The 13676-nt window shown below is 49.2% G+C and overlaps 1 protein-coding gene across 3 annotated transcripts in view; it reads right to left on the reverse strand.

Moving 5' to 3' along the window:
• Window positions 1–13676, reverse strand: part of UBLCP1 (ubiquitin like domain containing CTD phosphatase 1) — a 453130-nt gene that overhangs the window by 218984 nt on the left and 220470 nt on the right. For all 3 annotated transcript variants that reach the window (XM_069653914.1, XM_069653915.1, XM_069653916.1), the window contains exon 7: window positions 483–520. In XM_069653914.1, coding sequence (XP_069510015.1) covers window positions 483–520 — 38 coding nt within the window. The remainder of the gene's footprint in view (window positions 1–482; window positions 521–13676) is intronic.

Below are 13676 nucleotides of genomic sequence, written 5' to 3' on the forward strand. Positions count from 1 at the left end.
CATGGGTACACTTCAAGCACATGTATTTACAAGCTTAGCCTCTCTATGCAGTGGTTGGGGCTCCAAACACTTTTCAATAAAGGGAGGTATGAACTGAGGCATGTTGGAGGGCAGATTGGTCTGGAGAAAGTAGTTTTAATGAACACCAGTACAAACGTCACAGGAATTAAAGCACAATCAATAGAGGAAGGAATTTACATCACGGAGAGAAAGTCATAGAAACACAGACGTATCCTTACAATGTACAGATTAAACATAACGTATGCAGGATTGCTCTTACAGTTGAGTTATTATAGCATTTTAGGAAAAGACTGGCTATGTTATTCAGTAACTAAGGCATTGATGTATACAGAACTCATCTCAGCTTAATGCAAAGGAGAAGCGGCGTCTGCCATGACTTGCAAGACTGTTAATGGATTAAAGCTTGAAAATACACAATGTCCCTCTGAGCAGGGACATTTAGATTTGTAACCATTGCTTACCTTCATTTTAGCTTCAATCCACTTCATGCTGGTAGCGGCTGAAAAAGAAGGAAAAGGATTTACAAGGGATCACTTTCCTCACTGACAGTTTTTTGTATAGCAATTGTACTCTCTTACCACATTTTGGAGTGTTACAAAATGTGCAGCGTTGACCCCCATTCTACATAGTTGTGGGATATTGTGATTGCATAATGGGAATCTTTCTTACAAAGAAACAAAATAAATAAAAATAGTTTAATGGGAACGCCTGCCTTATAGATGATGCAGTAAGACTTTAAGGTAGTACGCAGTGCTTCCCTCAATCTAAAGTACAACAACATGGTCACCGCTGTCCATTCCCCTCTCCCCTGGAGTATGTTCCATGTGATAAAATTACCCATCTTGTATCCCATCTCCCAGTGAATGCACACCTAGGTTATCAAAGTGGAGCCTAAATATCGTTTAATGAGTGAGGTCCACACCTTGCACATCGTAAAAACAAAAACACAGAGCAAAAACACAGAGCATAAAGCTCTTCCGCCCCCACCATTCGTCTCACCCGTTCCCACGCTCTGCATGTGATGGCCACTGGTTGCATCTCCTTCCACCCCATGGGACGCCTTTTCCCCCATACCAACCCCTTTAGATCTATCAGGTAGGCTATCGCCTTTTCCAATTTAGCGTGCAATAACTCGGAGGAGGAGAACCACCACCATACAGTGTATTGTAATTGTGCTGCCATATATGAGGTGTGGCGCTCAGGGTATTCCAGGATGCTTATCTTGAATGGTTGGGTCAGTATCATATGAGATCCTGGTGTGCCTGCCCGCACAAACTAGTCATACCAGCAGGCTCCTCAACTGTGTCCAAAAGTTGGCCATGGGGAGATGAACAAGTTACTCTTACCTGGTAACGTTCTTTCGATGGGATGGTCCGACGACATATTCCATATCTAGGACAGTAATCACCACAGCTGTGCTGCTTCGGAAAATCTTTCGGTGTCTGCGTCCTGCGTCGATGACGTCGATACGCCGCCCTCGAGGACCTCCTCCGACTGCCGACGTCACTGGATGTTAGGTTATAAGTAGGACGCACGATGCCCGTAGCCTCAGTTGTAGTTTTTTCCCCAGAACGTGTGGCACCAGTCTTCTGCCAGTCTGACCACACAAATCCTTGCGGAAACGTAAGCTGCAATCGCATAAGAAATTCTGTAGCGGGGAAGGCAGGGATGGAGCGATATGGAATACGTCGTCGGACCATCCCATCGAAAGAACTTTACCAGGTAAGAGAGTAACTTGTTCGAGGGGATTGGGTCCTTCGACGTATTCCATATCTATGACAGACTCTCAAAGCAGTATCAATGCAAGGAGGTGGGAAAGGAATTTAGAAAACAGAAATTTAGAATGCCCAATCAAATTGCAGAGTAAAGGACCACCTTGCCAAAGGCCAGATCCTGCCCCCGGATGGAATCGAGGGAGTAGTGAGGTACAAAAGTATGTACCGAAGCCCAGGTGGCTGCATCACAGATGTTACAAATAGGAACACCCCTCTGTAGGGCAGTAGAGGCAGCCATACCCCTGGTAGAATGGGCCCGTAAGCCGACCGGTGGGTCCTTACCCGCCAAGCGGTAACACTCAGATAGCAAAAATAATCCAGCGAGACAAAGTCTGTTTCGTCACAGATTGTCCCAAAAGCTTTCCAGCGTAACCAATGAAGAGTTGATCCTCCACTCTGACCCGGGACATGCGTGAAATATACAAGCTTAACGCTCTCCTAGGATCAAGCCTATGGAGCCTCTCCTCTTCCTTACCAGGATGAGGAGGAGGATAAAACGCCGGAAGAACAACCTTCTGGCCTAAATGATATTCCGACACCACCTTCAGAAGAAAGGAAGGACGAACTCTAAGGACAACCCTGTCCTTATGAAACACAGGGACGGGTGGCTTATCTGAAAGTGCCTGTAACTCACTCTGCGAGCGGAAGTGACCGCAACCAAAAATACAGTTTTAAGAGTTAACAGTCTCAAAGGGCATGAATGCAAAGGCTCAAACGGAGCACCCATCAGAAACTTGAGAGCAAGGTTCAAATCCCAACCGGGCACCTGGAACGGTGACAGAGGGAACACATTAGTGAGCCCTTTCAGAAACTGAGAAATTAAAGGAATTTTAAAATAGGAACACTCTTCAGACGAGTGCTTAAATATGGACAGCGCCGCCAGGTAACCTTTAATGGTACCCACTTGAAGGCCCCTGTGGGCCAAAGAAAGCAAAAAAGACAGAACCATGGGAATGTCACATGCAAAAGGATCCACATTCTTAACCCTGCACCAGTCGCCTCCGGCCAGGGTAGCCAAAATGGAGCCCCCTTCATCAGAATGTCTTTGACGGCCCACCACAGAAGGTCCTGGGTGACCGAGGACGGCACCTGAACAGGGTCCGACATCCTGCCGGACGACTGAGACCACTGGAGCTTAAGTGCCCATTGCAAAGATCTCATCCGCAACCTGGCCTCTGGCACCAGAAGAATGCAGGATGCCATGAGGCCGAGCAATCTCAAGAACTTGGACGCTGGGAGACTCTGGGCAAGCTGAAACTTGTGCACCATCTGCTGAATGTGATGAGCCCTCACCTGGGGAGGAAACCACTGCCCCAGGGACGTGTCGAGCACTGCTCCGATGTACTGGAGCCTCTGAGTTGGTGTCAAATGGGACTTCAAGTTGAGGGAGAAGCCCAGCTTGTGGAGGGAGTGGCAGGGGACTGACAGATGATCCAGGACTTGCTCGGGAGAGCGCGCCCTGATCAACCAATCGTCCAGGTAGGGGTAGACGTGAATCCCCCCTTTCCTGAGGTGCGCTTCCACCACTACCATGAGCTTGGTCAAGACCCTCGGGGCGGAGGTCAATCCTAACAGCAGGACCCGAAACTGAAAGTGTGAGTCGCCAACCGCGAACCTAAGGTACTTCTTGTGCTTTGGATGTATCGGCGCATGAAAATAAGCGTCATTGAGGTCGAGAGACACCAACCAGTCCTGAAGTTGAAGGGCCTGGAGGACTTGACAGTCAGTAACCATCTTGAACTTGTCTTTCCTGAGTTTGTACAAACCGCGCAAGACCATGATGGGTCTCAATCCCCAGTCTTTCTTGGAAATCAAAAAATAAGGGGAATACCATCCCTTGTTCCTCTCCGCTACAGGCACCAGTTCTATGGCGCCTTTCTCCAGCAGGGATTGAATTTCCTGCGCAAGGAGCGGATTCGGACTCTTCAAGAGATTCCCCGGTGGATTGTCTTGAGGTCTCTGCCGGAAAGGAAGACAGTAGCCATGGGTTATGATCTCCAGAACCCACACATCTGAAGTAATGGCGTGCCACTCTGCAAGATGCTGCGCCAGCCTTCCCCCAACCGGCGAACCATGGGACATGGCCTCATGACTGAGCTGAAGCGGTTGCGGCGTTGCCCGAGGGCAAGGAGGCAACAGCCCGAGCGGCCTTGGCACCTCGAGTACCTTGTTTTCCACCCCTGGCACTCCTACGGTGGCCTCTGACTGGCAGCTCCTCTCGCTTCACCAAAGGATGAGTAATAACTAAAAGGAACCTCCCCTCCATTGCTGTCCCCTAGGACGAAAAGGGGGAGTTTGTCGAACTGCAGCGCCCAACGACTTTGCTGCAGCTTTTGAGGTCTGCAACCTCTCAAGGCTCTCGTCAGCCTTGCTGCCAAAAAGATGTTCCCCGTCAAAGGGCATGTTGAAGAGCCGGGCCTGCACATCAGAAGCAAACCCCGACTTCCGCAACCATGCAAACCTGGGCATCACAGTGCTCGCCGCCATGGACCGGCTGACGCAATCTGCCATGTCCAAACCCGACTGAACGGCCTCACACATGGCATCCTTGCCATCCTGAACCATGGCAAGGAAACCATCCTGTTCGTCCCCTTCGGGAATATGTTCAGCCGCTAAGGAAACAGTTCCACAGAGGGTGTGTGAAACGTGACACGGCACATACGGAGTTGGCCGCCTGAAGCGCCATACCCCCTGAAGAAAACACTTTCTTCGCCCAGCCGTCAAAACGCTTGTCGTCCCCATCAGGAGGGATGGTAGGATACGACGCCTGCTTTGCTGGGGCCGTAGCCGCCTGCACCACCAAACTCTCCGGAGTGGGGTGCTTGGACAAGTAGCAGGGGTCGCTACTGGCTGGGTGGTATTTTCGCGGCAAAGACTTGCCCACTGCCGGGAGACTCTCTGGAGCAGTCCAAGCCGCCGCCACCCTCCTCTGTAGAGCCATATGAAACGGCAGTACCGGGTCAGTTGGAGGACCAAGGTCGAGGATATCGTAAGGTCATCCTGAAGAAACTCCCCCAGGGGAGCAGACCATCGCAAGTACTCGATGACCCTCGACTTAAGGTGCAGGTACGAGGAGTCGGCATGAGTACCAGGCTCAGGCCCACAAAACTCCACCTCCGGAGAGGTGTCCAGTCCACTAGCATTGTGCAGGACTGCCTCAGGTCCTCAAATTGACTATGGCCCGAGAGAATCTCGTCTGGCACCGTATTAGGAACCATCCCATCTTCAGAGCCCTCATCCACCTCTGAAATAAACTCAAAATGGCGGTAAGAAGGCACAAAATGTGAACCAAAGCCATGCTTGACCTTGGCCAGAGCCTTTCTAGGGGGTTCCACCGAGCCTCGGGGTACCCCCGTCGACACAGCCTCGAAAGGCGTCGAGGACATCGAGTGAATCAGCATCGACGCCGAACGTGGCGCCAACAGCATCGATGGCCTCGAGGCCGGAGCCCCCGAGGGTGTCTTTCGACAGCCTGGGCGCTGACTACTTCTTCGGAGGTGGCGCCTCGAAAGAGTCAGTCGACTGCATCGACGTCTTCCTCGAGGACGACACAGGTTCACACGGTCTCGAGCGCGTCGAGGACCGGGACCTGGACCGGGCATGACGAGAACGATTCCCCTTGTCCGAGTGGGACCTCTCCCGCGAATCGTGCCGACCACCCGAGCTGAAGCGTACGAGCGGTGTCTCTCGACCGATCACGACCGACCCCACTCGGAGGCATGGACGGACCGGTGCCCTGCGATTCGAAAATCGCCAAAATTTTCTTCCTGAAGGAAGCCCATTCCTCCGGCATCGCCGGCTTGGCAGGGTAAGCGACCCGCCGACAGGCGGAGTCCTCGGAAGGCGACCGATAATGGCGCTTCCGGGAGTGCCTCGAAGAGGCAGAGGCGTGGCGGGACCGAGACCCACTGGACTTCCGACGACGCGGAGAGTCGCCTCTCGAATCGTCCGTCGAATGCCCCGCAGACCTCAACTTCCGTGGCTTAGACACCTTACCTACCGATAACCTCTTCTTGCGCTCCCGCAAGGCTTTAGACGTGAGTGACTGGCAGTCGACACAGTCATCTGTGTCATGGGCCTCCCTGAGGCACCAGAGGCAGGCGTTGTGCGAGTCCGTAACCGACATCTTGGACCCACAGTCCCCGCACTTCTTAAATCCCCGATGCGGGCTGGAAGACGAGGTAGACATACGTTTTTCACGAAGAAAAAACTTCACAAAACGAACAGGTTAGAAGAACCGAGAAACAACAAAGAATCGAGGCGTGCCGAGATTCCCGAAGCGAACACGTTAGCGGAAAAACGGAACTAAGGCTACGGGCGTCGTGCGTCCAACTTATAACATCCGTCGGCTGTCGGAGGTCCTCGAGGGCGGCGTATCGACGTCATCGACGCAGGAGCCGGAAGATTTTCCGAAGCAGCACAGCTGTGGTGATTACTGTCATAGATATGGAGTATGTCGGAGGACCCAATCCCCTCGAATGGTACATTAATAAAAATGACATACATTACTTACTGTAATAGCATTTCTGATTAGTGTATCTGCTTAGATTCACATGCTGTGCATATAGTCCGACATCTAGTGGTAATCACGGAGTATTGCATCTTGTCTTTCGAGGTTCGAAAGGGGATGTCGGCATAGGCGTGTCTTTAACAGTATCCCTAACATGACATGTAGAGTACCCAGAAATCCCAACGCGTTGAGGTCCCTCTGATTGTATTTTTTCTGCTGTAAGGGAGCGTTATGACTATCGTGAGTGAGTACAGAAAGAGAGAAGTATTAAGACGTCCATGTTCCCTCCATCCGAGCGGGTAGGAAGGGTGGGCGCATGTGAATCTAAGCACATACAATCATCAGAAATGCTATTACAGTAAGTAATGCAAGTCTTCTGATGCTTGTTTATCTGCTTAAAATCACATGCTGTGCATAGACTCGCGAGCAGAGTGGGAAGTGAGAAGGAACAGTAGTGAAAAGATGTCTTAGTACTGCTTGTACCACCTGAGAATCAGACCTAGAGTGAGTGTCTAGGCAATAGTGTTTTGTAAAGGTGTGTACAGAACTTCAGATTGCCGTTTTGCAAATGGACTAGAGAGGCACATTTGCAATGAATGCTATGGAAGCCCCCGTGCCCCGAGTAGCGTGTGCTCTAGGCTTGAAGGGCAGTTCTCTCTTGGCAAGAGTGTAGCAGAGTGTTATGCAGTTGAAAATCCATTTAGAGATGGCCGTTTAGAGACCGGGCACCCTTCCCTACCAGCTGTCACTGAAACGAAAAACTGGTTTTCCTTAGTGGTTTAGTTCTTTCCAGATAGTACATGACTGCCTGCGCACATCCAGTGCGAGTAGGCTTCTTTCTGCCACGTTGGTAGGGTTTGGCAAGAATGTAGGCAGTTCTACAGACTGGTTCACATGGAACTTTAAAATTAATTTAGGCGCAAACCTTGGGTGAGTGCGCAGAACAACCTCATCTCTGTGAATTGTAACAAAAGGGTCTAGAATAGAAAGGGCCCGTCGTTCATCAACTCTTCGTATAGAAGTGACTGCCACTAGGAAGGCTGTCTTCGAAGTGAGTGCTTTAAGACTTGCCTTGTGCATAGGTTCAAAGGGAGACCCCATAAGTCTGGTTAATACCACATTTAGGTCCCATCCGGGAACCGGGTTGGAAATGGGAGGATACATTCTCTTAACTTCTTCCATAAAAGCTTTAATTACTGGGATCTTCCACCAGGACACTTTCTGCTGGGACGTAGTGTAGGCTGAAAGTGCAGCTAAGGGAACCTTCAGGGAATTGAATACAAGACCTGACTCCAGCAGATGAGTCCGATATAACACAATATGTGTAAGAGAACAATCAATGGGATTGATGCCCTTGGGATTACACCATATGACAAAGAGCTCCCATTTATTGGCCTAGCAATGTCTGGTGTTAGGTTTCCTTGCTTCTTTAAGTATATCCATACAACTCTGAGGAAGTTGAAGATGTCCAAACTATGATTTCAGGAGCCAGGCCGCTAAGTTGAGAGTTTACCGGCATGGATGTAGCGTTCTCCCCCTCCGCCCCCCTGTCCAGAGACAACAGGTTGTAAGGGCAAGGCAGTTTCATCAGAGGAAAGACATTTCCATCAGATGGGAGAACCAGGGCTGGTGTGCCCATAATGGGGCCACCAAAATCATGGTAACTGGTTCCTAAGTGCATCTTGTGCACAATCTTGTGGATTAGGGGAGTTGGGGGAAAAGCGTAAACAAATCTCCCCGACCATGTTATCCAGAGACTGTTCCCCTTGGATTGGTTCTGGGGGTACCTGGAGGCGTAATCTGGGCATTGTGAGTTTTCCAGAGTTGTGAACAAGTTGATCTCTGGGAAACCCCATTCTGCGAAAACGTTGGAGACTATGTCTTCGTGTAGTCGCCATTTGTACTCCAAGGGCAGTGGGAAGTCTCGCCTGAGTACATCTGCCAGAAGATTGAGTTCCCCTGGAACCTGTTGAGACAATAGAAACATCTTGTGTTTGAGAGCACACTTGCACATTTTCTGAGATAGTTTGACAGCCCTGGAGAATGAGTGCCCCCTTGCATGTTCAGGTAGTACATGGCAGTGGTGCTGTCCGTGAGGACCAGTACTATCTTTCCCTGTAGCTGCGTCTGAAAGGCCTTCAGTGCTTTGAACACCGCTAGTAGCTCCAACAGGTTTTATGTGGTTGGAAGCTACCACTGGGTGCCAAACCCAGTGCGCCATCTGTTGAAGTTGAGCCCCCCCATCCCTTGAGGGCGACTTCTACTGTGGGGGTGGTGAAGCTTTTTCCCTTCAGGAGGTTTTCCCTCGACCACCACCTCAGAGAGAGAATGAGGGCTACCGAGACAACCACTAGATCATCCATAGTCCCCTGGACTGACACCATTGGCTGCTTTAGCCACTCTTGCATGGGGCGCAAACGCACGTGAGAAACCAAGTAAATACAGGACGCCATAATACCTAACAGTCGCATGGCCTTGCGTACCGTCAGCTTGCGACCGCCTCCATACTGAGGGATTTGAAACAGCATGTTTTGAACCCTCTCGTTGGAGGGGAAGATGAGACCGTCTTATGTCCGAATAAGAGCCTCTAGAAACTGCTTGACTTGGCTGGGGTCGAGGCTGAATTTATTCTGGTTTATGGAGAACCCCATACTGAATAAAAGGTTGACCGTTCTTTGAGTATTAGCCAGGTATGTTTCGTAGGAGTCCCCCGTTATGAGCCAGTCTTCAAAGTAATGATAAACTGGGATGGATTGCCTGTGCAGGTGAGCTGCTGCCACTGCCAGTACCTTCGTAAAAACCCTTGGGGCTGAGGCAATGCCGAAGGGAACGACTTTGAACCGATAGTGTGATAGTGCTTGCCTTCTATCATGAACATTAGGTACTTTCTGTGTACCGGCAACATTGAAATATGAAAGTATGCATCTTTCATGTCCAATGTTGCCATGTAATCCCCCTTCATGAGAAGAGGAATTACTTCTTGCAGCGTCACCATACGAAACCTTTGGGGTTTAGCAAACTTGTTCGCTGGGCGCAAGTCTAGAACAGGGATGTTTTTGGGAACAAGGAAGTACACTGAATAAATACCCTTGTTTACCTGTAAAATGGGGAAAACATCGATAGCGCCCTTTTCCTGCAGGATCTTGACCTCTTGTAGCAGGGTCTGCAGGTGTCCCGGAGTCAGGCACCTGGATCTTGGAGGTCTGTAACGAGGTGGCCGGCTGAACTCGATACAGTACCCGTGGGTGAAGGTCTTGAGCACCCACTGGTCTGATGTGATCCCCTCCTATGCAAGCAGGAATGATGTTAAGCAACCCCGACTGGGGAGGCACGGAAGGGGACCCGGATTAGAGAGTCATTTTTGACCAGAGACCGGGGAGACTCTAGGGGTGGCATTACGACACCTTCCCTTTCCCCGATGTCCTCTGGGAGGGTAAGTACTGGGGGTCTTAGTACCTTGTCCCGAAGACCAATTGTTACCTGAGCCATACCGATTATGTGGGGAACGTTGATCGGATTGCCCGCGAAAGGGGCGGCGAGAACTCTCCCTCCCCCCTCTTTGTTGAGAAGGTCTTTGAGTAATCTGGTTGAAAGATCTGAGGGTCTTGTGTTCCTTCTTGGTGGTCTATAGCGCCTCGTCAACCGCCTTTCCCAAACAGATTGGAATCTTCCACAGGTTTGTTAATCAATGACGCTCGAGTAAACCCTGAGTTCCTCAACCAGGCATGGCGCTTTAAAAGGGTACCCTGTGAGGATACGACCAGCTGTTTCGGTAGCATCCAAGGTATTCTTGAGGATGTTGTGATTTTACTTGTTTGCCCTCTGACACGATTGCTAGTAGGTGGGAGCGCACTGGTTCCGAGACTTCCTGAAGACCCTCTTGCAGTAGGTTCCACTAGACATCTGAATAACTAGCCAAGAGTGTGGTATTCTTGGCTAGGAGGTGGAGTAAGCCGCAGCAGTGGTGATTCTTTTCCCCAAAGCATACAACTTTCTGCACTCTTTGCCTGGTGGCGATTCGCCTGTAGACAAGGGGACCCCCGCCCTCTTCCTTGTCGTGACCACCAGAGTCTGGTGTGGCATGACCCCTAATATATAGGGGATCGGTTGGGGAGGGCCGAAAAGGTTTCCACCCTAGGATTAACAGGTCTGGTTTGAGAGGGTGTCAAAGAGGGGGCGATGCACCTCTTGATGGAATTGAGAAGGGTAATGTCTTGGCTACCCAGGGGTTTTTCTTTTAAAATGTCCTCCACAACATCCGAGTCTACCACTGCCTCCTGTGTGGCTATTTGGAAGTGCTTAAACGCCAAGAATGGCGTTAAACGCCATTTTGTCATCCATAGGAGAGGCTTGACGCAGAAGAGGAGACGATGGAGGGTCAAGGCAAATGGCATATGGGTCCGGGGTAGGGGATAGTCAAGGTGGGTGCTCATTAACTGGTTGGTCATCTCCCCAATCCGGGGTGTGATCTTGAGGATCATCGAACAGATCATCCCCCTGTGCATAAGGGTCAACCCCTTGTGTAGAAGGGTCAAGATGAACCTCTTCAGGATCTGATAGGTCGAAGACATCCTCATAGAGAGGGTCCGAGGTCCTCTGGTATTTAGTTATTGTGGGTACATCATAAGGGATCTCCTCACAAGGCCTTTTTGGAGTGAACCTCTCTGAAAAAGCTACACATGTTTCTAGCCTGTTCATACAATCCTCAAATTTCTCCGTAGTCTATATAGATGGTCTAAAGGGGGAAAGGGTTCCTCTATAAGATCCTGCAGCCTAGAATGTCAACATTTTTTCACTGAGTCTTTGACAAAGGCTGGGGACTCTCTAAAGTCCTGCTGCTCTTTCGGGCGTTCTGGCGTCTGACGTATTGTTGGGCCATTTCACACCCTTCCGGGGGTCCTGATATGTCTTTCGACGTATCTTTGGGTTTACCAGCCGCCGAGACAATCTTCGAGAGGCTTTCGCTGATGCTCAGCGTTACTGGAAGGTGTCATCGACCGGAATGCCAGCTGTCAAAGTCTGTTCTGTCTTCAGCGGCGGTTCAGTAATCGTCGAAGAGGGGACGAATGTTGTATAAATGACCAAAGGTCGGGATTTTAACAAATTTGCAATTTAGGTAGAGCTCTGCATAAGGCGACCAGCTAGCTGGGTGGGAAAAAAAACAATCTGAGGGACCTCGACACATGAGGATTTCTGGGTACACTACACGTCATTTTAGGGATAGTGTTACAGACACGCCTATGCCAACGTCCCATTTCGATCCTCGAAAGACATGATGCAATACTCGGCAGTTACCACGAGATGTCTGACTATATGCACAGCATGTGATTCTAAGCAGATTAACAAGCATCAGAAACAATTTTGCAACCACAACCATCTTAGCGAGGGAGATCCAAGCGTTCTGCGATAGCAGTAAAAGGATCCAGTTGTTCCAGAGCAAATCACAGTTCACAGTATATCGGGAAGCTGGGGTCAGTCACCATTATACCCAGATAACTAATACCATGTGGGCATCATTTAAAGGCATCCCCCTTGATAATCTCTAGTACGATAGGCCAGTGGGTCGACTGCTAAAGCGAAAAGAATGGGGGATAAGGGGACAACCCTGCCTGGTACCCCATGTGGGCGTAATATACTCCAAAACCACGTGGTTGGTAAGTGCCCCAGCTCTGGAAGCTGTATAGAGCAGCATAACCCCTTCGAAGAAAAGCGAGTCCCAGCCCAGATCTCTGCAGGACTTCGAAAAGAAAAGGCCACTCTACAGAGTCGAAAGCCTTATCGCATGAAGAACAGCCACAATTGGGTCCTCTTTGTCAATGTTATGCATTAGGGCAAATAGGCGATGCAAATTGTTTTGGGTTGGTCTCGCAGGAACAAACCCCACTTGGTCTGGGAGACCAATGCAGGCATGTGTGGTAATCTTTACGCCAGTAATTTAGCCAGTATTTTCTTGTCAGTGTTCATTAAGGATAGTGGCCTATATGAGGCACTGCTGCTAGTCCTTGTTAGCCTTCAACAGAACCGTTACCAGAGCAGTTCGGGTAGCACTCCAGATGCCATTGCAGACTCCTACATACACACGGGTATAAGCAGTTCTGAATACTCCTTATACATCTCTGCTGTAATGGAGCCTTCCCATAGGGGAGAGGCCATATCACTCGCCGTATTTCTTCGTCCGAAGGAGGCTCATTTAGTCCATCAGCCTGCTCAGGATCAAGCCAACCTAAGGCGACCTGATCGAGAAATTGAACGATTGTGCAGCAATCAGCATGTGTTTAGGAGGAGCATAGTCTATCATAGTAATCGCGAAACACAGTTAATCATCTTAAGGTCTGTAATGTAGGGCCATTAACCTAGATGATAGATCACAGTTGTCATTCGTGTTTAGCCGCCCAAGCCACAGTGCGGCTGGGTCAGTCACATTCGTCATAGGTGGCTGTCGCTACCAGGTCTCCTAGGAATCTCTTCTCTGCTGGCATGCGACAAGTATTCTTCCTTTTTATTCCGTAAGAAGATCCAAATACCTTGCTCATCCTGTTGCTCCATACCTTCAATTTCATCCTCAAGAGATGCCATAGATTTCCTAAGTGCCTTCAAGACTGCCATCTCTTTTGAAATACAGTAGCCCCTAATGTCAACTTTGAACGCTTCCCAAGTTACCCTTGAGGCCGGAAAAGATTGCACATTTGCTTGAAAAAATATATTATATATACATATATTGTTCAATTTCATCCCTGAATGCTGCATCGTCTAGAACACGGCACCTAAACCGGTACCCAAGTAATCTGGGGGCTTGCAGAGGCCTGGAAAAGGCGATAACTATTGGGGAGTGCTTGGACAATGTCCCCGGCAGCATCTTGGCTTCTTCAAAAGATCTAGCTAGTTCCACAGTCACCTTCACAGTCTTTTCTAGATGTGCTACCATGCACACCAGAATAAAAAGAATAGTCCCTGGTTATGGGGCTCCTGAATTGCCACGCATTTATTATTATACTTTATTGTGATACAATCCAAAAATTGGATTTTACACAACTCATAAGTATATACATCTCATCTCAATAAAAATAAAAAAAACACATATATATCTCAAAATACAAACGGACCAAAACAGAGCATAAACAAAACAGTTCAACTCAATCATATGAAATATAAGATATTGAATATGAGAAACAAATACATCCCATAACAGCCACATGGAAGGATTTGATAAATTAAGGTAGGTGAGTTACTCTACCAAGTGAACACCTTTTAGTTATTGGTTATTGATAATTCATCAACCCAATACGGCAATAAACAAAAAAGTAGTAATAAGGTTTTCAGTGAAGTAAAGGCTTCACATGGTTCCATACCCTCAAGAGAGCTAGCTGAAG

This window comes from Ambystoma mexicanum, chromosome 3q (genome assembly GCF_040938575.1).
Source record: "Ambystoma mexicanum isolate Mex_15411 chromosome 3q, UKY_AmexF1_1, whole genome shotgun sequence".
Taxonomy (NCBI): domain Eukaryota; kingdom Metazoa; phylum Chordata; class Amphibia; order Caudata; family Ambystomatidae; genus Ambystoma; species Ambystoma mexicanum.